The sequence below is a fragment of the Zea mays genome, chromosome 6 (genome assembly GCF_902167145.1).
Source record: "Zea mays cultivar B73 chromosome 6, Zm-B73-REFERENCE-NAM-5.0, whole genome shotgun sequence".
Lineage (NCBI taxonomy): Eukaryota > Viridiplantae > Streptophyta > Magnoliopsida > Poales > Poaceae > Zea > Zea mays.
Window position 1 is genome coordinate 5,954,260 of NC_050101.1, and position 25,891 is coordinate 5,980,150.

At 45.9% G+C, this 25,891-nt stretch overlaps 2 protein-coding genes and 2 long non-coding RNA genes across 5 annotated transcripts; 1 reads left to right on the plus strand and 3 right to left on the minus strand.

Moving 5' to 3' along the window:
* Positions 1 to 900: 900 nt before the first annotated feature.
* On the plus strand, positions 901 to 2,071 carry LOC100274360 (Protein MKS1). Its single transcript, NM_001148720.1, has one exon. It carries the CDS (start codon positions 1,027 to 1,029, stop codon positions 1,999 to 2,001), a length of 975 nt encoding a protein of 324 aa, NP_001142192.1. The 5' UTR covers positions 901 to 1,026; the 3' UTR covers positions 2,002 to 2,071.
* A 9,475-nt stretch (positions 2,072 to 11,546) lies between these two features.
* On the minus strand, positions 11,547 to 12,486 carry LOC118472147 (uncharacterized). The gene is made up of 3 exons (XR_004850026.1): positions 12,416 to 12,486; positions 11,837 to 11,952; positions 11,547 to 11,556 (listed from the first exon to the last, which is right to left on the minus strand). It is a non-coding gene; the product is annotated as an uncharacterized lncRNA (long non-coding RNA).
* A 372-nt stretch (positions 12,487 to 12,858) lies between these two features.
* Positions 12,859 to 13,082, minus strand: LOC109940608 (uncharacterized). The gene is made up of 2 exons (XR_002263194.1): positions 13,029 to 13,082; positions 12,859 to 12,908 (listed from the first exon to the last, which is right to left on the minus strand). It is a non-coding gene; the product is annotated as an uncharacterized lncRNA (long non-coding RNA).
* A 1,029-nt stretch (positions 13,083 to 14,111) lies between these two features.
* LOC103628928 (ADP-ribosylation factor GTPase-activating protein AGD12) lies at positions 14,112 to 15,979 on the minus strand. Of its 2 annotated transcripts, none has more exons than XM_020539734.2 (6): positions 15,896 to 15,979; positions 15,461 to 15,558; positions 15,044 to 15,128; positions 14,655 to 14,730; positions 14,322 to 14,485; positions 14,112 to 14,240 (listed from the first exon to the last, which is right to left on the minus strand). In XM_020539734.2, the coding sequence occupies exons 2-6, from the start codon at positions 15,510 to 15,512 to the stop codon at positions 14,189 to 14,191; spliced, it is 429 nt and encodes a 142-aa protein (XP_020395323.1). In that variant the 5' UTR covers positions 15,513 to 15,558; positions 15,896 to 15,979; the 3' UTR covers positions 14,112 to 14,188. The 2 variants fall into 2 exon arrangements, with proteins under 2 accessions (XP_020395323.1, XP_008648342.1); XM_008650120.2 differs by having other exon boundaries at positions 14,204 to 14,240; positions 14,429 to 14,485.
* Positions 15,980 to 25,891: the final 9,912 nt, after the last annotated feature.

Sequence of the window (25,891 nt, forward strand, 5' to 3'; positions counted from 1 at the left end):
CATACATCGGAACTGAGCGAGGATGGGTCGGCTGAACTATAGGAAGATAGACTCAGTCAGTTCACTATTATCTAGGCACCCGTTATTATCATATCCACATGTAATGCCCTACGGTCGAGTATATAAGGCTTAGAGGGCACGCCTTCAAGACGATCGACCTCATATTACTTAGCCATCCACTCCGGCTCTCTACGTTTCCAATACTAGAGAACCGCCTTTTAACCCGCCACAAAAAAGTGCTCACACCAGGACGTAGGGTGTTACGCATCTCAAAGCGGCCCGAACCTGTACACAATTGTCCACCGTCTCTCGTGCATTTAGCACGAACCATCGAGCTACAGTCGATAACATCGTCCTACTCCAAAAAGCACCTTGAGGGCATTTGTATTGATGAAAATATATAAAAGTGCACACACGCATGATTCTTCACTTCCCTTATATATATATATATATATATATATATATATATATATATATATATATATATATATATATATATATATATATATATATATATATATATAATCATTCATTCACACGACGACATTAATTCATGCATGGATGAAAGCGAAAAGAAACAAAACGTGGCGGCAAAACTCAAACACTGGGTTGTGTTGGGTTGTTGGACTTGTTCAAAAACAGCATATCCATGAGTTCGAGAAGCAGAAGCTACTGCATATGCATGCTTTCAATTCACTTCCTTATCTTCCTTGCTTGACCTCTTCTTGTCTTGACAAACCTGCGCTAGTTGTTAATTGAACTGTCAAATCAAACACTTTATTCACTTACTTCTCTTTCATCTCTGCCGGCCGGCCTGTCTATATATATGCGTAGTGTGCTCTAGGCTCACCAAATTAAAGCGAGACGTTGCATTGCATGCTGCACTTGATTGAATTCTGTCCCAATTCGATATCAATCCTTCCATGCATGCTGGTCATATCGACCATTTTGCAATCGAATTAACACCCTAGCCGGTCGATCCATCGAGCTCCGACATCAGCAGGTACCTAAAAGTCTCGTCTTGACATGGAGCAGCAACCCCAAGCCTCCTCCAGCGCGACGACCACGTCGCCGTCGTCGTCGTCGCAGCGCCGGGAGCTGCAGGGCCCGCGCCCGGCGCCGCTCAGGCTCCACAAGGACTCCCACAAGATCAAGAAGCCGGGACCGCCGCAGCCGCAGCATGTGGGACCCGTCCAGCAGGTGCGCCAGCCGGTCATCGTCTACACGGTGTCGCCCAAGGTCGTGCACGCGAAACCCAGCGAGTTCATGTCTGTCGTGCAGCGCCTCACGGGCGCGCGCGGCCACGGCGCCACCGCAACGTCGTCGTCGTCGTCCTCCCTGCCGGCGCCGCCGCCACCAGACCTGAGGACAGCGGAGCCACATCATCAGGTTCAGATGACGACGTCCTCTTCGGCCCCGTTCCCGTTCCCGTTCTTGGGCGGGCAACACGTGCATGCGTCGTCGTCCGGGCAGCTACTCGCGCCGGTGGCGCCGCACTTCCCGTTCCAGCAGCAGCAGCAGCAAGCACCCCGCGGCGGGACAGCATCGCAGTCGCAGCACGATGACCTGATGATCCACCAACTCTCACCCGCGGCACGCTTCGCCGCCATTGAGCAGGCGGCGGCGTCTGCGCGGAGTTCATCAGGCGTCACTGCCACGGCTAATGTCGTTGGAGGAGGCCTGCTGGCGCCGTTCCCGAGCATCCTGTCGCCAGGGTCACTCCCGCCGAGATTCTTCTCACCTCCGGCTCCGGGCGGTAACTCGTACTGGCCGGGCATCAGTCTCTTGGGCGGGCTCATCAGCCCGGCATTTCTTGGCCTCGGTAGCGAAACCATCGTCGGTGGTGGTAGCACGAGCGTCGCCAGTGCAACCCATCAAAGTGTGATGTCGTCGTCGCCGTTTCAACAAGAAGAAGAAGCGTCGCCGTCGACGGTGACGGTGGCTCCATCTCCATCTGCCGGTGCGTACTATTGGGATCTCTTCAACAACCAGCAGCACTAGCAGCTAGCTAGCTGCCATGCATGCACACAGGAATACCATCAATGAATGCAAGGAAAATGACAAGTTGCTGAATTGGTCGTGCCGTACGCGCGTGGTCTTTTGGATGACATGCGCGCGTCCTGCATGAGCGCAGAGAATGCATGCAGGAGATCGAGTCCACTGCCCAGTGGGCCGGGCGACTGGACTGGTTCACCATTTCCTTAGCTTTCCCACTGACAAACAACACAGAACCTCAGCTGGCTAGGTTAGCTACACACATGCATGCATGATGCATGTGTGGAAAACAGTAGTGTAGTAACCTCTCAGCTAGATATATTATTGATTTTTTTGTGAGACACCCCACTCACTACATAAGTAGATATGATATTCTTTTGTTGACATAAACATCCCTGCTATGTACTCACTCCGTTCCAATTTATAATTCGTTTTATTTTTTTACTCTAAATTTGACCAGCTTATCTTATTCAAAAAAATTCATAATTATTGTTATTTTTTGTTGTGATATTGTTTATGTTGGGGACTCGTTCTCAAATGCTATGAATTAAGAACAAGGCAACATAAAATGTTAAATGTTAACACCCTTCGTCCAATGAAGCATTATCCCATTAAGGATAATGAACTTCGGACGAAGGTTAAAGACGATACAATTACGAAAGTTTAATCTTCGTAATTGAACTCTAATAGATTATATAAAATAATATGAAATACGAAACATTAAAGACAAATAAATTATAAATGAACAACATCACTTTTACATTATCTCAATTAAATGTGTCCAAATATTAAATACATTTATACCTCTGCCTTGACAAAGATTGATTCCCGATTGACGCGATTGCAATTACAGGAAAGTGTGAACAGTAAAGGAATATTGTTCACTATTTATAGGCACGGGACACAGCCTGTGAGGAATTACAATTATGCCCCTCATAAAAGATTACAACAACGACTCAAACATTTATGGACTAAAAGGTCATTCTACTTTTAAGTCGGTTTGTAATTCCGAAGCTTCATGAAGAGGAACCTTCGGTCATCACATGCGGACAGCTTCAGCCGAAGCTGTTTCTCCCTGCAGGACCTTCGGCGACGAAGCACAGTCCCAACAGTTTAATATATAATATACTTTACATGTAGCTTTGAATTTCTCATTTTTCGCAAAAAAATTGAATAGGACGAGCTGGTCAAACGTGCCACAAAAAAGTCAAACGGATTATAATTTAGGACTGAGGGGTACCACTATCATGAATTCAACGAATGCTCGTGTCTCCCTCTTTGCCTTCAAAATGATGCAATAAATTATATTCTCAACAACTTTTCCTGTTATTGGTGTAGAGCAGGATGAAGATGATGTGGCATCTTTGTGACAAGTCTGGCCGCTGGTTGCACCTCCCCCGGCCCATTTCAACGTTTTTTTGCTCTTATGTTGTTGGTGTCTATGGAAACACCGACATGATGTTGTCTTCCATTCTCTCTCCCCTGCTATGATGGGCTCTACATGGGATGTTGCGAAGATGCCAAACTCCGGGCTTGTAGATTACCCCCTTGCGGATTGTGATTTTGCCCTTATATAAGGGTAGTAATTTTCTCCCCCCGCCCTCGTGTTGTCCTATTTGTAATCGACATGTAAAAACCTACACATGTATATGCTATGAAGGAAATGAAAATGTAGGAATGCCCCCCTCCAATTTCTCAAAAAAACATTTCCAGATAACACTTATTAATAGCATTTATGTGTCAGTGTGCGCACGCGCACCCGTGCAAGTGTGGAGCCTTTAGCTCTAGGTGGTCTAGAAGAGACCCAAAGAAGTGTAGTTCTAGGTAGTTTAGGAGAGGCTCCCATAGAAGTATAGATCAAAACCCAATTATAAAGTTTTTGATTTGTTTAAGTTGGAAAAGTTTTTGAGGTATCAGACCCTGTATTTCAGGGTCGTCGGACTATAGTTATTCATTTGACGCCTTGACGTATGTAGCTCGAGAGAGCCTAATCGTCGGACCCTATGAATAGTAGAGCGTTGAACCAATGAGTTGAGTATGATGATCTATAAAAACATATCATAGTTTTGGAGTATGTAGGACCGATCCGACGACAAGCGTCGGAGCATGTGACACAGTTGTTTGAGTTAGGGTTTTTATAGGATCGGCGAACCTTATGAACAAAACTAGTGTTGGACCAATAGGTTGGGTGTAACACCCACTTTGTAAGCAGAGTCTAAACAGAGAAATTATATTCCATTATACATATATGAGTTATCTATGTTTATCATTTCATGTGAACATCACAATTAAACAAATAAATAAGTGACAAAAGACACTCATAAATAACATATGCATCATGCTGGATTTTATTCTTGTGTGCATTTTTGTGACAATATAAAAATAATGTGATAAGAAAAATATAGTCCCAAAGTGGGAATTTAAGAGTCAAAGGAAAATTTGGAAATATGGAGAAAAGGAATAAAGGGGTATGAAAATATAAATAACGTATATATAATTATATTTCTAAAATTGGTACTTTTTATTTCACAATATGAATTGAGAATAATTTGGCACAAGATTTGAATTTAAACCTGAATTTAAAATGGAATTTGAAAACTAAAAAAAGAGAGAAAAGGAAAAAAGTAAAATATAAAAGAAAAAAAAAGAAAAAACGCTGGAATGGGCCTAAAGCTACTGTTTTCGGCCCACTTCATCGTCCCTCGCGCACAGTCGGCCAGAACAACGCCCTCCACCGCGCTTACCTCACGGATCACTGACAGGTAGGGCCATGCGGTCGGCGCTCTATGGAATAGGGGCATGGGGCGGGCTCTCAATGGCGCGTGGGGTCGGGCGCCGCACGGATCGGACTCCTGGTCTCACTGACTGGTGGACCGCACCGGTCAGGCTGCCGTCTTCAACCACCACGTCGCGCATGGCGGAGCTTCGCCGTGAGCTTCGGGTGGTTCGTTGCGTGCGCTTGGACCAGTCTGAAGGGATTTAAGTGCGGAGGAGCCGAAGCCTTAACCCTCTCTTTTCGCCACGCCTCTACCAACCTCGTCAGGAAACAGTTTGAGAGAGACAGGGGGAGGAGAGAGAGATTTGGACCGCCGCCGTCCAACTCGTAGTTAGTGTACGCTCGGGCATCCGCGGGGCGTTCTAGGGCTGCGGCGGGGCACCTGAAAACCTCGGCGACCACTAATTTCTCTCTGGGCGTCGCTGCTCCAGAGCAATTGCTCCTCGGGATATCTTCAACAGCGCCGGACCGCCTAGCGTCGTGGCCGGCCTCCCACGACCCCATTTCCGGTGAGTGAACCTCCCCATCGTACTTGCGCGCGCTCCATAGTGGTGTACAACCCGGTAGAAGTAAGGTTGGGGGCTCGAGCATGTGTTGCGGCGAGGGGCCGTCTATGGCGCCGTCGCGGTTGTCGTCGTAGCCGCCGGAGTTTGGGCTGGGTTAGGCGACGAGCGTGGGCGGTTGGATATAATCTGTGCGGCTATGATCGTACCGATTGGGTTGTTACGAGGGTTAGACGTGGACCGTCCGATCTAATCGGACGCGGTCGGGAAAGGAAGTTGCAGAGTCGTCGATCTCGGATCCAAGGATCAGCGTTACGTACCGATTCGGCCGGGGATGCATCTAATCCTGGCAGTCGATTGGCGATCGAGCGATCAGGAGCGCACTGTACCCCTTCGCGGTGCACTTTTGCGTAAGAGCCCCTCTGGACGTTGGGAATCAACCCGCGGTCCACTGGATTGTTCTCTGTGTCTAGAAATATTTACCTCATGGCCCCTTCGTTATCTGAAAATAGTGCGCCCAGTCCATAGCTCTGAGAATTCAATTATTTAACTTTAGAAATTGATATTTAATACAAAATAAATCCTAGAACTTGTTTATTCCATAGAAAATTCATATGAAGTCCAAATTTACCCATTCCAGTTTCTAAAATTTTGTAATATTATTCTTTATCACTTAGAGACTATGTTTTGTCATGAAAACAGTAAGAAAAATTTAATTCTCATTTAATTCTATTCCAAGCATATAAAACCTTTGAAAAAATCATAACATAAAATCTATAACTCCAAAAATTATGATTCTTGTTCCTAGGTTTTTATTTTAATGTGTAGATTATTACTGTGTATTTTGTTTATATGTTTGGTGTGATGTTAATTTTCTCTATATATTGTGCTTGTTTGTATTGTGGCGAGTAGAAGAGCCTGTGACTGAGGATCCTGGTGACCAGCAGATAGAAGTAGCTGAGCAGGAGCTCATTGAAGGCAAGTTGTGCCCTTGATCCACTTTTGTTACCCAATAATATTCATTATTATCACTATTCAATGCATAGGTTTAATTTTGATGGGACCCAATAGGTCACCCTAGTTTGTTTATCCATTTTACCTTGTTTACCCCTGAATCATATGGGTAGTTATGCTATTGCTTTACATGGTTTTGGGTTAATATTTCATTATATCCATGTTCCAGTTATTTTGTTATTCTATTTATGTTCATGTCAAGATCATTAATGTTAATTGGAACATGGAGCTTAACTTGAGAAACACGTGCCACCACAAGGGTTTAGTGGGATGCCCTTGGCTGACTGATTAGGAAAGCTAGTGGAAGACTACCTTACCCGAAAGGGGCAAGGGCAGTAGGGGATTGCATGCAAGGAGGTTCTCGGGTTGATTTTGCTGCGATGGCGGTCAGACGGGGGATTCTTGCAAGTGCTCTTCCCATAAACTGTAGCGGGTTTTCGGAAGCTAGTAGAACTTTGTAAAGGCCTCGTAGTGGATCCCTAGTCATTCACCTCGGTAGTGTCTAAAGGTCTAGCTAACCCTGGTGACATGGGATACACGACTTGTGGGTACAGGGTACAACCTCTGCAGAGTGTAAAACTGGTATACTAGCCGAGCTCACGGTCACGAGCAGCTCAGGACTCTCTGATGATTAATTTATGGAACTTAAATTCAATTTGTCATTTGCATTGCATGGGTTTATTATTAATTTTGTTCTAATACTTTATTTAAGGTTTGATATTTACTTGCACTTAGTAACTGCTAATAAAATTTTGACCAACTACTTAAAAGCAATGCTCAGCTTTAACCCCTGTCATTGATTAGCCTTACACATCACATGAACTCCCACCTTTGTGAGTTCATGTCCACTGGTTCCCACAACTTGTTGAGCTATAATCATGTGTGAGCTCACTCTTGCTGTCTCACACCCCCTCACAGGAGAAGAACAGGTGGTTCAGGAAGAGCCACAAAGCGAGGAGTTTGATCTAATCTAGGTGGCGTTTCCCCAGTTGACTTCTGCGCCAATGACGATCCTTAGTTCATTTTATATTTATCTTTTATTTTGTAATAAGACTTCCGCTGTGAAATAAATACTCTGATTATTGTGACATTTATCTCTATACACTCTGTTATTATATGTGTTGTCTTCTTGGCGCATGTATGAGATGCACCTGGCTTTGTTCCTTAAAGCCGGGTGTGACAAAAGTGGTATCAGAGGAAATGTTGATTGTAGAACGAAACCTAGATAGATGTAATGCCTCGAATTTCGAGTTGAATTTTTTTTCTTTTCTCTATCGCTCGCTAAATTCGGGCGTTACCCCTCTTTCCATTTCTTTTCGCTAAAACCTCACCCGTCTTCAAAACTTTAGGTTATGTGACAATAGTAAATCCTAGAGTTATTTTCTTTGGATTGCTGCACCATGCCGAACCATGCATTTCTTTGATTGTTTGAAAGTGTGAAAGCATTCATATAGAAAATAGATATAAAAAAGGGAAATCTTTTCTTCTCTCCCCTCCCCCTCCTTCCCCTTTTTTGGCCCAGCCGCCCCCTGGCGCGCGGCCCAGCCAGCCGGCCTTGCCCCCGCCCCCTTTCCCCCTCGCGCCGTGGGCCGGCCTAGCCGCGGCCCGCCTCGCCCCCCCCCCCCCCCCCCCGCGCCCCCGCTTTGGGCCCATGAGCGGCCCAGCCGTGCCCCCTCCCCTTCCCTCAACTCTCTCTCCCCTCCCCTGCGGGCCCCACCTGTCATCCCCCTCCCCACCCCAAATCCCTCTCTCCCATGCCCAACCCGCCTGACCCCCCCTGCTCGCCCGAACCGTCGCCGCCCTCCCCGCCCGCTGTGAGCCCCTCCCTCCCCCTCTCCTCTTCTCTCTCCCCTCCCTCCTCCTTCCCCCTCTCGCCGGCACCCTCCCCACGCCGCCCCGGTCGCGCCCGCCCCCGACCCCGCGCCGTCCCCGGCCGCGCCGCCCCCGGCCCCGCCCGCCCCCGGCCCCGCCCGCCTCGGCCATGGCGGCCCCTGCCCGTCGCGCCCGCGCCGTCCCCTGCCCCGGCGGGGTGGCCGGCCGTGGCCTCGCCGGCCATGGCGCCCGCGCGGCGTGCCCCGCCCCGCCCGCGCGCGCTCCCTTGCCCGCCTGTGCTCGCCCGCCCGCCCCGGCGTGTCTTGCTCGCGTCGTGACGGCCCCGGCGCGGCCTCGAGCTCGACCCAGCGTGCCTATGGCACGCGGCCTTGAGCTCGGCCAGCGCGCGGCCCCGACGTGTGCACGGCTAGTTCGCGGCGCGTGTGTGCGGACTTGCGCGCGCGCTGCTCGCGTGATGCGCGCGGTGCCTTGGCACGGCTCGCCGTGCCTTCGTCTACCCCTAGACGAGCCCGTCAACCCCCCCCCCCCCCCGTATATTTTATGCGCGCTAATCACGTTGTTCATGTTAATAAAATAGGAAACTCAATTTGGAAATTGGTTACGTTAGTTAATTCATATAGTTAATTGTCTAGCTCATTTAATGTTGATCAACTGAAAGTGGTCATGTTTCTATTAGTGCATGTAGCTAACCCTTATTATTGGAGCTAAGTAGAGCTAGAACACGTAACATCTAGTTATTCTTCTACCCGTAATGCGCCTCGAGCATAAGCTTTAACCCCTGCGAGACCTTCCCCCGTCTCTTTCTAACCATGGTAAATGCAATATCGCATGTCATATTCTATGCACGTTTAATCTACTTGTTCTCTTGTATGGTGTATTGTTTGTTTCCTAATTTGAATGGATGGATGTATGTATGTTTGCACTCGCATAGAGAACGATTCGGTCGAGGAGCCCGAAGAACTCGCAGGAGAAGCCCCTGAGCAGCAGTCGGTTGGTGGAGGCAAGTGTCCCTTAACCTATCTCTGTCCTATTTATACTTTAATTCACCTCCCGCATTACACATTTATACCTAAGGATTGACTAGCTTTTGTTATCCATGTCCTTGTTTACCTATTTGGGTTGGATTATTATTGCTTAGTCTTATGCTATTGCTCAACTCTAATCAATGAACCTGATGAGAATGATCAATGATACACTGTTTTCCCTCTTCTTATTATGATGTTATACTTGTGGCCTTTAAGGGGGCTCGAGCGGTTTCTCGAGTGCCTCTCCGTAAGGACCTGTTCTTTGGATGACCGCCCGGGAAAACAGTGCAACCATGAGGGTGGAATGGGGTGCCCTTAGCTGAATAATTAGAGGATCCGGGGTGTAGTTCGCTTAGCCGTCGTGCCGTCAATGGGGCTCGGTGTATGCGGCTCGCTCTGCCAAGTTTGGGTCCGCCCCTTGGGGAGGAGTGCGGTGCATTTAGGAAACCTAACGGGCGGCTACAACCCTGGGGAATCTTTGTAAAGGCTACGTAGTGATGCCCTGCTGGGTCACCTTGGTAGTGATCAATGGAGAGTCATGATCTCCGGGCAGAAAGGGAATCACGACTTGTGGGTAAAGTGCACAACCTCTGCAGAGTGTATGAAAACTGATATATCAGCCATGCTCGCGGTTATGAGCGGCCAAGGGAGCTCCAGTGATTAGTGGTACTTGATCAGAGATGTTCGGATTTGCAGGTGGCGATGAGGTTGATGGTTCTTGGTTTTGACTCTGGTAATGGTAAGTGGTACTCTTTCCGTTTGGAAAGGAGTACGTTTGGGTTAATAACGTGGGTTAATTCTAAAACTTGGCTTTCTCTACTAGTAATAATAATCTGACCAAACTAAAAGCAACTGCTTGACTTACCCCCCACATAAAGCTAGTCCACTACAGCCAAACAGGATACTTGCTGAGTATGTTGATGTGTCACTACAAGAAACTGGTTAAAGAACGTGGGTGAAAAACCATCGAACTTAATGTAATAGGCCGTCGAACTTACCATAAGAACGTGGGTTTACCGACGAATATAGCCGACGGCGATTTTTGGACGAACTTAAAGAAGTAAGTTCGACGGCCCCCACGTTCTTAAGGTTAAGAACGTGGGTACCGTCGAACTTAAATGTAAGAACGTGGGTACCGTCGAACTTAAGGTTAAGAACGTGGGTTTTTAAGTTCGACGGGGCCGTCGAATTTTTTCCCATAAGTTCGACGGCACCCACGTTCTTACAGTTAAGTTCGACGGGGCCACGTGGTCGTCGAACTTATGGGTCCTGCGTGGGTCGGCGAGGGCTGCCCATTAAGTTCGACGGTACCCACGTTCTTAACCTTAAGAACGTGGGTACCCACGTTCTTAACTCTTTTCCATAAAAAAATAAAAAATACAGAAATGAAAAATTAGACACACATAATATCACATGCAACACAGAATATCACATACAATACAGATTTCAAACACATGGATATATGTTCATATCACAAATTCACACAAGTCCAAATACATAAGTTCACAAATTCACATAATTAAGTCCAAATACATAAGTTCACAAATTCACATAAGTTCACATCCATAGTTCACATTTGTAGTTCACAAGTTCAAATACACAAGTTCAAACATTAGCTCCATCGCTCTCGATCAGGACATCGGATTGTTGTTCGTAGCTCCACCACTAAAATTGAGACATCTGTCCGCAAAGTTAGCTCCACCACTAAAATACACCTGCCAACTATGGAAAAAAATTATAACCATCAGTTTTGCCCCCTGAAAATAACCTTTGCCACTGCACGATATGAGAACAACACTTTTTTCTCTAATTAACCATAGATTTGAAATTATATAATATGAGAAGCTCCACTTATTTACCACCTGAATGTGATATGAGAAACAATACTCACCCTTCAGATTCCCTCCAACATTCAGAAAGCATGCAGCACCATGGGTTAGGTATGAAGGGAGTTCAGCAAAAGGAATCCCTTTCAAGTTAGAGAGAAATGGAAGGAGTAGGAAAATAAAAAGTGCCTGTATGGTGCAACAACAAAGATTTTCAGTGAGCAAAAGGAACAATTATTGAAAGAAGTGAATCTCTATTGTCTTACCTGGAAACCAGAACCAAAAGAGTTGACTACAAATATATCAGGCCTCTTTCCCTATATAAACAGAAGATACCAAATTATAGTTCATGCTTTCAATATCAGAAAATTAATGACAACAAAAAACTGAGGTTTAAACGAACCTCAAGGCGTTTTGCACCATTAATGAAAACAAACTCCTGTAATAGTAAAAAAAACTATATAGCTGGATTAACATGAAAATCCCACCACAACCTACTATGAACACTCAACCTTGATAATGGAAGCAATAGCTTGAAATGCAGCTGAAATCATCATTACTACTGGCCAAAAGAACTGGCTCCACTGTGTTCATCAAGAAAATAGGATGACTAAGAGAAACTCAAAATCTAGAATGGCATATGCAAATTCTCTTATATTGTATGTTGATCCTAAGATGCAATCAACGGTATCTAGAATGAACCAGGAGCTTTGATAATCAGCATCATCTTTACATGAGCATGCCAGATTTTAAAAAAAAACATGGTGTACAATATAATAGATAACAACTCATTATTATTTAGAGATTGTTACGGAAGTGCATCAGAAGAGTAAGCAAAATAAGAACAACTATTCCGGTACACACCCGGCCACTGCTAGAATTACTCCAGTTGTAACAAGCAAGCAGCCAAGGATTTGATTTGCTCTATATTTCCTTCCCAAGATGAGGGCAGATAAGATAAGTTGCCAAACCAGAAAGGACTACACAAAGATGACAAGCATGTTAGACAATTAATAGGAAGGTCACGTGAAAAGTAGTCATGAAGGTGGGTGAATCCAACGGATGTATACAAAAAATAACTACATCCTAGAAAGATTGTATGTCACTAGCAAAGGTGGAAAAGTTAATTGTAACTTATACAATTGTTATATAATAATGATGATGATTTAATATATCAGTGAAAACAATACACAAGCAAGCATGTGGAAACACATCATCATAGCTACAAAAATCATCTCTGTGTCGATCTAATGTAAGTACTTAGGATGAAAAAACAACCTAACGAGAAATGCTAAGTAAAAAACAGAAATTGCGAGAACAACATCCATTTGACAAGCATTTATAGGGTTATATGTAAAGTTGTAAGCAATACATGATTCACGCCTCCCACAATTAGGTATGAAGTAATCAGAAGTGACCCAGTGGCATATGTAGATGTATTACCTGTGACAACACTGGAATAGATGGCCCGGGCAACATAGCTGCAAGGACAGACAAATATGGAAACAATTTCATTTAGTCATGGTCTGAAGGAATCATACCACAACTACTGAACCTGCTACAAATCACAAACTTAAACAATGAGTTTCTAATGGCAAAACAGGAACATCATTGATGATTCTTCTAACACACAGAATATAGTAACAATGAAAATAATGTCATACAATCAATTGTGAGTTTGTGACATAGTAAATCAAATCAATCTCCAGAGTTCAAGCATATAGCTTATAATTTTTAACTAAAGGAGAAACATGAGCCAAAAGAGAAGAATGTGATATCACCTCCACTTCAGAATCTGAAGAATCCTCCTCAGAGCTGCTGCTCTCAACTTTCTTTGGAGGGGGCTGCTTCTTAACCGGCATAGCTTTTTCAGGTACAGTCTTTTGCTTCTTTGCACTCACGGCCTTCTCAATCTCATCTTCTGCATTTCTCTTCCCTGCTCATTATTATTAAAAAAACTCTTGTGACACTATGATAAGTGTGGTATATACAAATCAACAAGACAACATAATCAACAATTATTCCATTGCAACAATAGAGCTATGAAAAGCCTTACCCTTCTTTGCAGATTTCCCCTCTGGAACTGAGACAGCAGCAGGTGCAGCAACACCCTGAAGATCACATACCTCTAGCTTCAGATCACGGTGAACAACACCCTGAAGATGGCAAAAGGCAACTACTTTTAATATCTGTTCAACAATAATTTTTACATCCCCTTCATTGTATCTTCCACCTCTGCAAAAACAGATAGTACTATACCAAAGCTACACCTTGTAGTGGTGTTCGCAAAATGATTTCTCAAGAAAATGTAATACCTGGACAAGATTCTATCCAATAGTTCTCCACCTTCACAAAGCCTGATCAATAGAGGTGAAGGAAAACATCAGTTATCATGTAACTTCCCATTAATCTAGCTAGAAAGAGAAGGACTATAGTAACAGTTAGCAAGTCTTTCCATATATAATGTTAATGTGCTGCAAGAGAACATCAACCCTAAGGTAGACAATGTGACTTTTGAGCACTATCATACATGCTGTTTCAAGATAAACAGCACATGCAATATTCACAGTTTTTACATAGATCAATATTATGCAAAGGCAAGGAAGAAAAACATACTCCATCATTATGTAGACATTAAGGGCGTCCTCACAAGCATCATAAAACTTGACAAGATTGGAATGTCCAGATAATGCCTTCAAAATTTTCACCTCTCTGCGCACATCCTCAATAGATATTGTCGTTGTCATCTGCAAGAGAAAAACAAAGGAATGAGGTGAATTTTGCAAACTAAAAATAAAATCTAGATCAAGATATATTTTCCCCCTGGTGCAGTGAGCTAGGTGCTAGGAAAGTGAATTTAGCGTTAAAACAACATATGGATCACTTGTTAGCATGTCTCTAACGGCCAAGTTGGTGCCTTTGACCAGTGTGATATTCAACTCTCTAACAAATTCTCTTGTATCTTCCTGTGATAAATTTGTAACGGTAAGGCAGATTGACAAAATCACTAAAACCATACAAGTTTCAATGAACATGCTCCATCACAGACATGCAATTGCTATGCAAAAATCATATTAGCCAGGAAATAGGTGAGATAAATATAAAAAAAATGTAAGACATATTTCTCAGCACAACTTACAGATACATCCTTCCTTGAAATGCTAGAGAAATTGCTATCTACACTCTTCACAGAAGTGGTAGATTTAAAAGATGATCTTAATGAATGCGCAGACTTGGCTTCAAAAAATCTTGTGTCTCATACTTAGCTCTGTATATAAAAAAGATAAGGGATTATTATACACGCGAACATTGGTGACATTACAGAGCACCGATGGAACAGTTAGCAGACCTTATAAATTTTGTCCTATATTCCATCGTTGAATCTGGTTTAGGTTTTGGGCGATCTTTTGGAAGAAAAGCCTCATAAATTGAATTTGCATGTGAGTTTCCACCAACCTCAACCATGGAGTCGATATCACTATCAGACCAATCATCCAAAGTTACAGATAAAACCTGATGGAGAATAGCGAAACCATGAAATGAGTAAGGAGTCTAAGCATGAACTATGACTGACTAAAGATCATAAGAGTACTGAAAATGCTGATGAGTTTGAAGGTGCATTGACATATATGTACAGTACAATGAAAAGAAATGTAAAAGAAGTTTGTCATGTTCAAATAACCTTTGAGATGTCAGGTCCAAGTGCCTTATGAACATCTCCACATTTTAAGCAAAGAAACACTCCAATATTAGCAGATCTGAAATGCACAAAAAACAAATAGCTTTTACAACTTATGTATAATGAAATGAAATAAAAACAAAATAAAGTACTGTGCATATTGGACATTTATTTTTGTTTGTTTTGTAATCAATGGCATGGGTATAGTAGCAAAGCTGTGTGTGTACACATGGGCGCTCCATTGCATTCTGTCTTCATATAAAAGAAATCAATGATCCAGTTTATCAACATAAAAAGGAAGGATCTTTTGTAGAGAAGCCATGTAAGTAGCTATCTTCTGAAATGATAAACATAATAATAGAAGTTCAATGAGAAACAATGACGTCACTTACGCCCATTTGGGATCAGGTGCACCACAGTCAGCACATATCCTATTATCACTTTTTATCATGAGATCCTTCAATTTTCTTGCTTTGCCTATCAAACAATTAACAAGAATTTAGCAAAAAAAGTGCATGTGACAGAAAATAAAAGGAACCGAAGATTCACTTGCTACTATTTGTGGAGTTCAATAACATAATATTGACAAATCAAGGTATAGCACAAAAATACACTCTTATATCCTATTCAATAATATACAATATAGTGAAGTTCATGCCAGAAATTTGTTTGTTTATTGGATTATGACTGTTATTGTATTGTCATGTACTCATGTCATCGTTATTCTTTAGATGTAAGCATGTTACAGAATAGAAGCATGGCACATGGCATATAACATATACCATGTTATCAAAGAGTATCTTATATACCTACAACAGGCTTAGTTGACTTGATGTGTTGGTAGCGATTAGCAGTACTCATCTTTGCGGCGCAACTTTGGATAACTCACGAAACGAACTACTTGGACCTGCAGACAAGATATGGATTAGCCGGAGTTGAGGATCATTTTCTTATCATGATGAAACAAACAAACATGTCAAATGAGAGAACAAAAAATGAAGCTTTTTATTTCATAAGATGAGAACATAGCTCCATGATACACACGAATCACTATACAGCTGCTGGTCCCTCACTACAAATGAAGTTGCACTAGCCAACGAATATCAGGCCAAATATAACTTAAAGTCTAGTTGTTTAAAAATGAAGTGAAATAGAAGAATTAGTGTTGGAGCTGGAACAAATTTGTGAATACTGGATATCAAGCTCACAGGGTTGGCCCGTGAAATTTCTTTCATATTTATCACCTAGACAACTGAAACGAAGTGGAAGAACCCATCATCCTGGTAATTATGTCTGGCTGGCTCCGCTCATGTTGATAAGCTCTGCAATCACAATATGTACATGACTACAAGGCAGAACAAGACCAATGGTCCTCCCTTGCCTCTGCCACCACAATACCCTAAAGGCGGTGATCACCCAACCCCAAAGGAATATGCAAGTGACATGTGTTCTGAAGCCTGGCAGAAAGAAATCGCCATAGATCAGGCAGGACTACAAACTAAAATATATAGCATGAACAACTATTGGTGCTTGGCGTCAGGAGGGGGGATCGTGAGTATCGGACATTGGTATCTGTTTATATCTCACCAGTATCTCAATTTCATCCAAAGCATGAACCACCCTATTATTCCATACAATAAGAGCTGGGATGTTTATGGATTGTCCCAGCCTTCCGATGTGATCAACCTAGATTCCATTCCAACAGCGTGTGTTGATGGTTGCGTTCAGACGAGAAATCGCATGAAATGCCTACATAATTCAAACTCTCTAGTGGATAGTGAACAGCTATTGCCTCCAATTGTAATGCATTCTAGATGTGCTAACCAAACATGGCGACCGGTCTCAAAGAGAAACTAAGTAAAAAAATCAAACATGTGGATTGCAGAATCACAGATAATGAAGATAAAAAATGGGGGAGGGAGGGGGGGTACATGCCATGTAAGTGGAATTCCATTGTGTTGTTGGGGACACCGTACCCCTTGTAGCGCCTGACGGGGTCGTGGACGCTCCGCGTTTTCACCGTTTCCACGCCGTCCTGGACCTAGGGCTCTGGCGGCCCGTGCCTCGGTGCGTGCTCCTTCGACGGTGGCCGTCCTGGACCCGGTCCTCTCGCGCGCCGACAACGTCGCTTGTTGCTCTGCCAGCCATGGCGCAGAGTAGCAAGTCTGGAGGGATCTTTTGCAAGCGGCAGCGCGGCGGCGGCGCGGCCCTGTCGCAGTGGCGCGGCGGAGGCGCGGCCCGGGCGCGGTGGCGCGGCGAAGGCCGCTCGCGGTGGCCCGGGCGCGGTGGCGTGGCGGCGGCGCGGCCGCTCGAGGTGGCGCGGCGGTGGCTCGGCCTGCCCTAGGTGAGAGGAGCGTGTGTGTGTGGGCGAGATGAGATAGGGGGTGAGAGAGAGAGTCGCGCGCGTGGAATTTTTGGATTTAGGTTTTCATGATTAAGTTCGACGGTGTGCACAAGTCCGACGAACTTAAGTTAAGAACGTGGGTACCCACGTTCCTAACACGTTAAGTTCGACGGTTTTTTTCAGGGCCCACGAACTTAACTTAAGAACGTGGGTATCCACGTTCTTAATATAACCCATGAACTTAACTCAAGTAAGAACGTGGGTACCCATGTTTTTAATTTTACCCACGAACATTTATCAGTTTCTTGTAGTGTGTACTCACCCTTGCTCTACACACCAAACCCCCCATCCCCAGGTTGTCAGCATTGCAACCACTGCTCAGGAGAAGATGAAGTCGTGGAAGGAGACTTCCAGGAGTTCCAAGACTATGACGAGTTCTAGGCGTGGGTTAGCGGCAACCCCCAGTCGGCTGCTGTCGGTGTTTTGGGTCCGACCGCACACCCGGGGTTGCCCCTCAAGGTGTTTTCTAGGAGTAGGACGGTGTCGACGACTGTAGCAAAATGGTTCGTGCCGATCGCACGAGGGACAGTGGACAAGATTTACAGGTTCGGGCCGCTTAGAAACGCGTAACACCCTACGTCCTGGTGAGTATATGTGCGTGGTTACAAGAGGGCTCTCTGGTTTGAAGGCACAGAGAGTTGATGTGGGTGGCTAAGTAATGTAGGGTCGATCGATCTGAAGGGGTGCCCCCTAGGCCTTATATACTCGACCGTGGGGCAGTACACATGGATATGATAACAACAAGTAGCTAAAAGGTAGTGAACCTCTTGAGTTTATCCCTACGTAATCCTCGCCGACTTATCCTCGCACGGTTCCGTTGCATGGGGGCTCCAGCGCGGGAAAGTCAGGTCTCTGTTGCGATTTACTCGTTCGACGTTGTGGGCCGTCCGGGTTTGCACCAATCCGGTCTCACGTCTTCTCTGCTTTGTTGGTTATCTTTCCCCAGGCCCACGAAAGAATGACCTTACGATTTATTGGGCCTTTGGGCCTTTCGTGAGGTCTTTTACTCCTTTAGCGGACCCGGGGGATATCTATCCCCCACAAGCCCCCGATCTTTGGGTTAATTTAGAGGTAATCAACCCAAAGATCCTAGGTCCAAAAAATGACTTCCTGCTGTCTTCTCTTGCTCCGATCACTCATTTGACCGAAGCTTAGTTTCGTGCTTGTGCCTTAGAGGTCGGCATTTCGATTTGTAGGATTCTGAACTTCATTGGGTGCACCGGAGGTGCACCCAATGGGTGTAGCCCCCGACCTTTGAGTAGATTTTAGAAGATAATCTACTCGAAGGTCTTCCTCAGAAATTATCTCCATTTGTGCTCCTGCATCTTGGTTGAGGATTGGTCTTTTTAATCTTGTCGCACGCCTTGGAAGTCGGCACTATCTTGATTTGGAATGATAATCCATGGGGTGCACCAGAGGTGCACCCAATGGGTGTAGCCCCCGACCTTCAAATGGATTTTTTAAAGATAATCCATTCGAAGGTCTTCCTTTCGTTTGTAAAAATTGGCATGAAGCTATTTGCATTATGCTTTGGAGGTCAGCATTATGTCATCAATATTTTGCTGCAGAGGTCAGCGTATATTTTGTCTTTAGCAGCCGAGTTTGCAATCCATCCATATCTTGCTAGGTAGTGCAATTTATTTGCTTCTGCGACTGATTGGACGTTTGACGGACATTCTCTGTCTAGTCTTCACGTCGCTTCTGTCGGCCATATCTTGTACTTTGCTGGCTATATTTGGCTTTCCTCTGATCCTTACTGATATCTCATTTTTGTCTTGAGGTATTCACTGCGTGCCCTGCACGGATGTGACCGTTTTGAAAAATATACTGATAATTCCTGGGCGTCCCCCCCCCCAATGGGTGTGGGCAAGGGACGGCTTGGTACGCTGAGTGTTTTAGCCGGCTGCTTCTGAGTAGTAATGTGATGGGACGGTGAGTGTAATCATATCCTTTGCGCTGTTGACTGGAGTCCCAATGGGTGTAGTGTTGCATGAAACGGCGTCAGCCGTCTGACGCGTCTTTAGACGGGTGGAAGTGCTTATTGAATGCTTTGCGACTGTTCAGTGACCACGGTTGGAGGTGAGCGGTTGCCTTTCCCTTCTATAAATAACGCCGTTGCTCCTCTGGTTTTTTCACATCTTCTTCGCTGTTCTTTACTGCATCCTTCTCTTCTCTCCTGTCTGCTTCCGCCATGGGCAAGAGTAACAAACGCAAGCGCGAGCCGACTCCTCCGTCGGAGGACTTCGGCGACTCGGAATACTCGGAGGAGGAGTTCTCCTCCGAGTCCGAGAGGTCTCCGGCTCCCGTCTCTCCTTTTTTCCGCAGCCTCCTTGATTTCTATCTGTCACACCCGGTTTTAGAAGGCAAACCGAATGCGAACCATGTACGTGCCAGGATCAGTTATTCACGTACACAGCAGTTACATAACATGGACATCATCACACAGTGCTCAAAATAGTATTAATAAGGGAAATAGTCGATTACATCATACGTCTGAGACGTCCATATAGTTCTTACAATAAATCAAAGTGCGGAAAAGAAACGTAGATAACGCGGCCTTCACAGGCAGCCGACTGGGGGTTGCCGCTAACCCACACCTAGAACTCGTCGTAGTCTTGGAACTCCTGGAAGTCTCCTTCCACAGCTTCATCTTCGCCTGAGCAGTGGTTGCAATGCTGACAACCTGGGGGGGGGGTTTGGTGTGTAGAGCAAGGGTGAGTACACATCAACATACTCAGCAAGTATCCTGTTTGGCTGTAGTGGACTAGCTTTATGTGGGGATAAGTCAAGCAGTTGCTTTTAGTTGGTCAGATTATTATTTACTAGTAGAAAGCCAAGTTTTAGCATTAACCCAAGTTATTAACCCGATGTACCCTTTCCAAACGGAAAGAATACCACTTACCAATACCATAATCATAACCAGAACCATCAATCTCATAACCACCTGTACCACAATGTCTCTGATCAAGTACCACTAATCACTGGAGCTCCCTTGGCCGCTCATAACCGTGAGCACGGCTGATATATCAGTTTCATAACACTCTGCAGAGGTTGTGCACTTTACCCACAAGCCGTGATTCCCTCTTGCCTCGGGCCGATCAAACCCTTAAACACTACCAAGGTGAATAGGCAGGGTTTCACTACGTAGCCTTTACAAAGATTCCCCGGGACTGTAGCCACCCGTTAGGTTTCCTAAATGCACCGCACTCCTCCCCAAGGGGCGAACCCAAACTTGGCAGAGCGAGCCGCATACACCGAGCCCCATTGACGGCACGACGGCTAAGTGAACTACATCCCGGATCCTCTAATTATTCAGCTAAGGGCACCCCATTCCACCCTCATGGTTGCACTGTTTTCCCGGGCGGTCATCCATAGAACAGGTCCTTACAGAGAGGCACTCGAGAAACCGCTCGAGTCCCCTTGAAAACCACAAGTATGATCATAAAGAAGAACGGGAAAAACAGCGTATCATAGATAACCACATCATGTTCATTGATTAGAGTTGAGCAATAGCATAAAGCTAAACAGTAATAATCCAACCCAGATAGGTAAACAAGGACATGGATAACAAAAGCTAGTCAATCCTTAGGCATAAATGTGTAAGCGGGAGGTGAATTAAATAATGAATAGGACAGAGATAGGTCAAAGGACACTTGCCTCCACCAACCGACTGCTGCTCAGGGGCTTCTCCTGCGAATTCCTCGGGCTCTTCGACCGAATCGTTCTCTATGCGAGCGCAAACATACATACATCCATCCACATATTTAATACAAAAGAACAGTACACCATACAAGATAACAAATAAAGCGAATATGCATCAAGTATGACATTCGATATCGCATTTGTTATGGTTAGAAAGAAACAGGAAAGGGTCTCGCAGGGGGTTAAATCTTATGCACTAATGACACAATTGGTTTTTAACAAAATAATTCTGTTATATATATTTATATATACTAATGGAAACCTAATCACTTTTAGTTGATCAACATTGCACAGGGTAAACAATTAACTACGTGAATCAATAGCATAACGGAATTTTAAATTAAACTTCCTATTTTCCCATAGCATGAACAGTGATTAGCCTACTTAAAATACAGTAATTATAATCACAGAAAGTAAATAAAATAAAATAAAAAATAAATAAAAAAAACAGAGGGGGGGGGGCGGTTGAACCGGCCCTAGGGGCGGTTGAACCGGCCCGGGGGCAGGCGGCCGAGCTGGGGCGGCCGAGCGCGGGGGGCGGCCGAGCTGGGGCCGGGGGCGGCTGAGCCGGGGCCGAGGCCGGCTGAACCGGCCCGGGACAGGGGGGCGCGGCCAGGGGGCCAGGCGGCCGGGGCGCGGGCTAGGGGCGGCTGGCGGCCGGGCGGGGCGCGGCTGGGGGCGGCCAGCGGCCGGGCCAGGGCGGCCAGGGGAGCGGCCGGGGCGGGCCAGCGGCGGCCGGGGCCGGCTGGGCGCGGCCGAGGGCCGGCCAGCGGCGGCCAGGGGCCACGGCGGGGCTGGGGCGGCTGCCGGCGCGGCCAGGGGGCGCGCGGGGGTGGGGAGAGAAGAGGGGAGGGACGAGAGGGAGGAGGGGGAGGGGGCTCACCGGCGGGGATCGACGGCGAGGGGCGGCCGGCGGCAGGGGGCGGCGCGGCGGCCTAGGGTAGGGGGCAGGGGCGGCGGCGGCTTAGGGCAGGGGTAGGGGCGGCGCTAGGGAGAGAATGAGAGAAAATGAGAGGGAGAGGGAGAGGGTTTGGGGAAAAAGGGGAGGTGGGGGGGGCGGCTTGGGCCAATTGGGCCCAAGGGGGGGGCGCCAGGGGGCGGCTGGGCCGGCCGGGGTCGGCCCAGGGCGCGGGAGAGAGAGAGAAAGGGGAGAGAGAAAGAGAGAGAAAGAAAGATAAAAGATTTTCCGCTTGTTCTCGAAATCCGATCTTTTAGATGAATGCGATTGCACTTTCAAACAACCAAAAATGCAAGGGCGGCATGGTGCATCAAACAACATAAAGTATTTAGGGTTTTTATACATACGGGAATTCCAAACCGAATCCCGCTAAACTTTGAAAAAGGTCAAGGTTTAGCGAGAGGAAAAAGAAAAAGAAAAGGTAACGCCCGAATTTTGGCGAGTAAAGAAAGAAAAAAAAATTCAACTGCAAAATTCGGGGCGTTACAAACCTATCCCCCTTAAAAGAATCTCGCCCTCGAGATTCAGGGCTGGCTAGCAAAGAGCTCTGGGTACTTAGCCACTAGATCATCTTCACGCTCCCAGGTTGCTTCTTCCTCAGAGTGGTGATTCCATCTGACTTTGCACATTCTGATGGTCTTCCTTCGGGTGACTCTATCTGCAACCTCAAGGATCTGAGCTGGCTTCTCAATATAGGTCAAGTCCTCCTGGACTTCAAGACCTTCCACTGGCAACTGCTCTTCTGGCACACGCAAACACTTCTTCAACTGAGACACATGAAAGACATCATGCACAGCAGACAAATTCTCTGGCAGGCTGAGCTGATAAGCCACTTCTCCACGCTTGAGAGAATTTGATACGGACCAATGTAGCGGGGTGCTAGCTTGCCTTTGACTCCGAATCTTCTGACTCCTCTGATCGGTGACACTTTCAGATAGACAAAGTCTCCGACTTCAAAACTCAGCTCTCTTCTTCTTGTGTCTGCATAGCTTCGCTGCCTCGATTGCGCTATCTTCAGATTCTCTCGAACCATCTTGATGTTCTCTTCGGCTTCAAGCAAAATATCTGGCCCAAACACCTGCTTCTCTCCAGGCTGATCCCATTGCAACGGAGTTCTGCAACTCCTTCCATACAGCGCTTGAAACGGTGACATCTTCAAACTGGCCTGGTAACTGTTGTTATAGGAAAACTCTGCATAAGGCAATCGCTTGTCCCATCCGGACTGATCTTGCAACGCACAGGCTCTCAACATATCTTCAAGAATTTGATTGGTTCTTTCAGTCTGACCATCTGTCTGCGGGTGATAAGCTGAACTGAAATTCAGATGCGTGCCCAAGGCTTCATGCAACTGCTGCCAGAAATGAGAGGTGAACTGCGTTCCTCTGTCTGACACTATCTTCTTTGGCACACCATGAAGACAAACGATCCGAGACATATACAATTCTGCCAATACTGCACTGTTGTAGTTGGTCTTGACAGGTATGAAGTGGGCTGACTTGGTCAAACGGTCCACTACTACCCAAATGGAATCGTAGCCGGCTCGAGTGCGAGGCAATCCGACTATGAAATCCATGCCAATTTCATCCCATTTCCACTGAGGGATCTGCAACGGTTGCAACAATCCAGCTGGTCTCTGGTGTTCTGCCTTAATTCTTCGACAACTATCGCACATAGCCACATGCTCTGCGATTTCTCTTTTCATTCCGTACCACCAGAATTTCTTCTTCAGATCCTGATACATCTTCTCACTGCCAGGGTGAATCGAATAAGCTGTCTCATGAGCTTCCTTGAGAATCAACTCCCGAATAGACTGGACATTGGGAACACACAAGCGGTCTTTGAACCATACCACACCTTCTGCATCTTCTCGAAAGTCTTTGCCTCTGCCATCTAGAATCAATCGCCGAATCTCACTGATCTTCTCATCATTTTTCTGCGCTTCTTTGATTTCGCGCTCCAAGGTAGGTTCCAATTCAACTGTGACTCCTCGCGAATTGTTCAGAAATCCGAGACTCAACCTGTCAAACTCCTTGGCCAACTCATAAGGCATCGGACGAGCGACCATCAGATTGACTTGACTCTTTCTGCTCAAAGCATCTGCCACTACGTTCGCTTTTCCTGGATGGTAATGGATCTCCAACTCATAATCTTTGATCAACTCTAACCATCTTCGTTGCCTCATGTTCAACTCCGACTGAGTGAATATGTACTTCAGACTCTTGTGGTCTGTGTAAACATCGCATTTCTGTCCATACAGATAGTGCCTCCATGTCTTCAGTGCGTGAACCACTGCTGCCAACTCTAGATCATGGATTGGGTAGTTCTTCTCATGAACCTTCAGCTGTCGGGACAAGTAAGCCACAACTCTTCCCTCTTGCATCAACACGCATCCCAAACCTGTGTAACAAGCATCACAATACACAGAGAAGGGCTTGTGCACATCAGGCAAGACTAGGACAGGCGCTGTTGTCAACTTCTCTTTCAGCGCTTCAAAGGCCTCTTGGCATTTCTGGGTCCACTTGAACTCAACCTTGTTGCCTAGCAACGCTGTCATTGGTTTCGCAATCTTCGAAAACCCTTCAATGAATCGCCGATAATATCCGGCCATTCCAATGAAGCTCTTGATTCCTCTAGCATCTGTTGGCGCTTTCCAGTTTAGAATGTCTGCCACTTTCTTCGGATCCACAGCCAATCCTTCTTTGTTGATTATGTGACCCAAGAACAGGACTTCACTGATCCAGAACTCACACTTGCTCAACTTTGCATACAACTGGTGCTCTCGCAATCTCTGCAATACCATCCTCAAATGATCTGCATGCTCTTCTTCACTTTGAGAATAAACCAGAATGTCATCAATGAATACCACCACGAACTTATCAAGATAATCCATGAATACACTGTTCATCAAGTTCATAAAGAACGCTGGTGCATTGGTCAAACCAAAAGACATCACTGTGAACTCATATAAACCATACTTGGTAATGAATGCCGTCTTCGGAATGTCCGAAGGTCGGATCCTGAGCTGATGATAACCTGACCTCAGATCGATCTTGGAGAACACACTGGCTCCTCTCAACTGGTCGAACAGATCTTCTATTCTGGGCAAAGGATACTTGTTCTTGATCGTGACTTCATTCAAAGCTCGATAATCGATACACATCCTCTTGGTGCCATCTTTCTTCTCCACAAACAAGACAGGGGCGGCCCAAGGCGAGGTGCTTGGCCGGATGTAACCTTTCTCTGACAGCTCATCAATCTGCTTCTTAAGCTCAACCAACTCTGGTCCAGATATTCTGTAAGCTCTCTTAGAGATAGGGGCGGTTCCAGGAAGAAGCTCTATAGCAAATTCAACTTTCCGCTCTGGTGGCATACCCGGTAAATCCTTTGGAAACACATCTGGGAATTCAGACACAACCTTGATACTCTCAATTGGGTCTGCTTCACTGCTATCAACAGCTATCTGATAACAACTTCCTTTCTTTGGCTCAGGCGGGACTAACTCGGTCACCACTTCCTCTCCTAGTGGGGACACCAACTTGATTGTCCTTTTATCACAACTGATAACTGCCTGATACTTATCTAACCAATTCATCCCTAGGATGACATCTATTCCCTGAGTACCCATTACTATAAGGTTGGCGGGAAACGCTATCCCCCTTATTTCCACACTTACATTTAAACAAATGCTATCAGCTCGAATTCTACCACCAGCTGAGTCAATTTGAATAGGGGTTGACATGGTAGTAATTGGAAGATTATGTGCTTCTACCCATGATGCAGTAATGAAAGAATGTGTTGCTCCAGTATCAAATAACACTTCTGCAATATGGGAATCGACTGGGAACATACCTACTGTCATGTCGGGGGTCTCCTGAACTGCTTCAGCCTCCAAGTGGTTCAGTCTTCCATGATTATAGCGCTGCTGAGAGCGGTTGCCTGCTCCAGGCTGAGACACATTCTGCTTTGCTGGGGCATTGGGGCCTGACTGCTGCTGGGCTGCCTTCTTCGGACATTGCATCACCCAATGGCCTTGCTCTCCACAGTGGAAACATGCCCTGTTTCCAACCTGAGCTGGTGCTGCCTGACTGTTCTGCTGATTTGCTGGGGCAGGAAGACGAGGTGTCTGTTGATTCTGCCTCTGAAACTGACCTCCTCCTGACTGATTGCTCTGACGAT

What these genes read in the sequence shown, in the direction of transcription:
- LOC103628928 (XM_020539734.2), bottom strand. Translation starts at nt 15,512, where the DNA reads ATGAGTACTGCTAATCGCTACCAACACATCAAGTCAACTAAGCCTGTT. An exon ending in GTCAACTAAGCCTGTTGTAG is followed by an intron (nt 15,129 to 15,460) that starts GTATATAAGATA and finishes ATTGTTTGATAG; the next exon opens with GCAAAGCAAGAAAATTGAAG. An exon ending in TATAGGACAAAATTTATAAG is followed by an intron (nt 14,241 to 14,321) that starts GTCTGCTAACTG and finishes TTTTATATACAG; the next exon opens with AGCTAAGTATGAGACACAAG.
- LOC100274360 (NM_001148720.1), top strand. Translation starts at nt 1,027, where the DNA reads ATGGAGCAGCAACCCCAAGCCTCCTCCAGCGCGACGACCACGTCGCCG.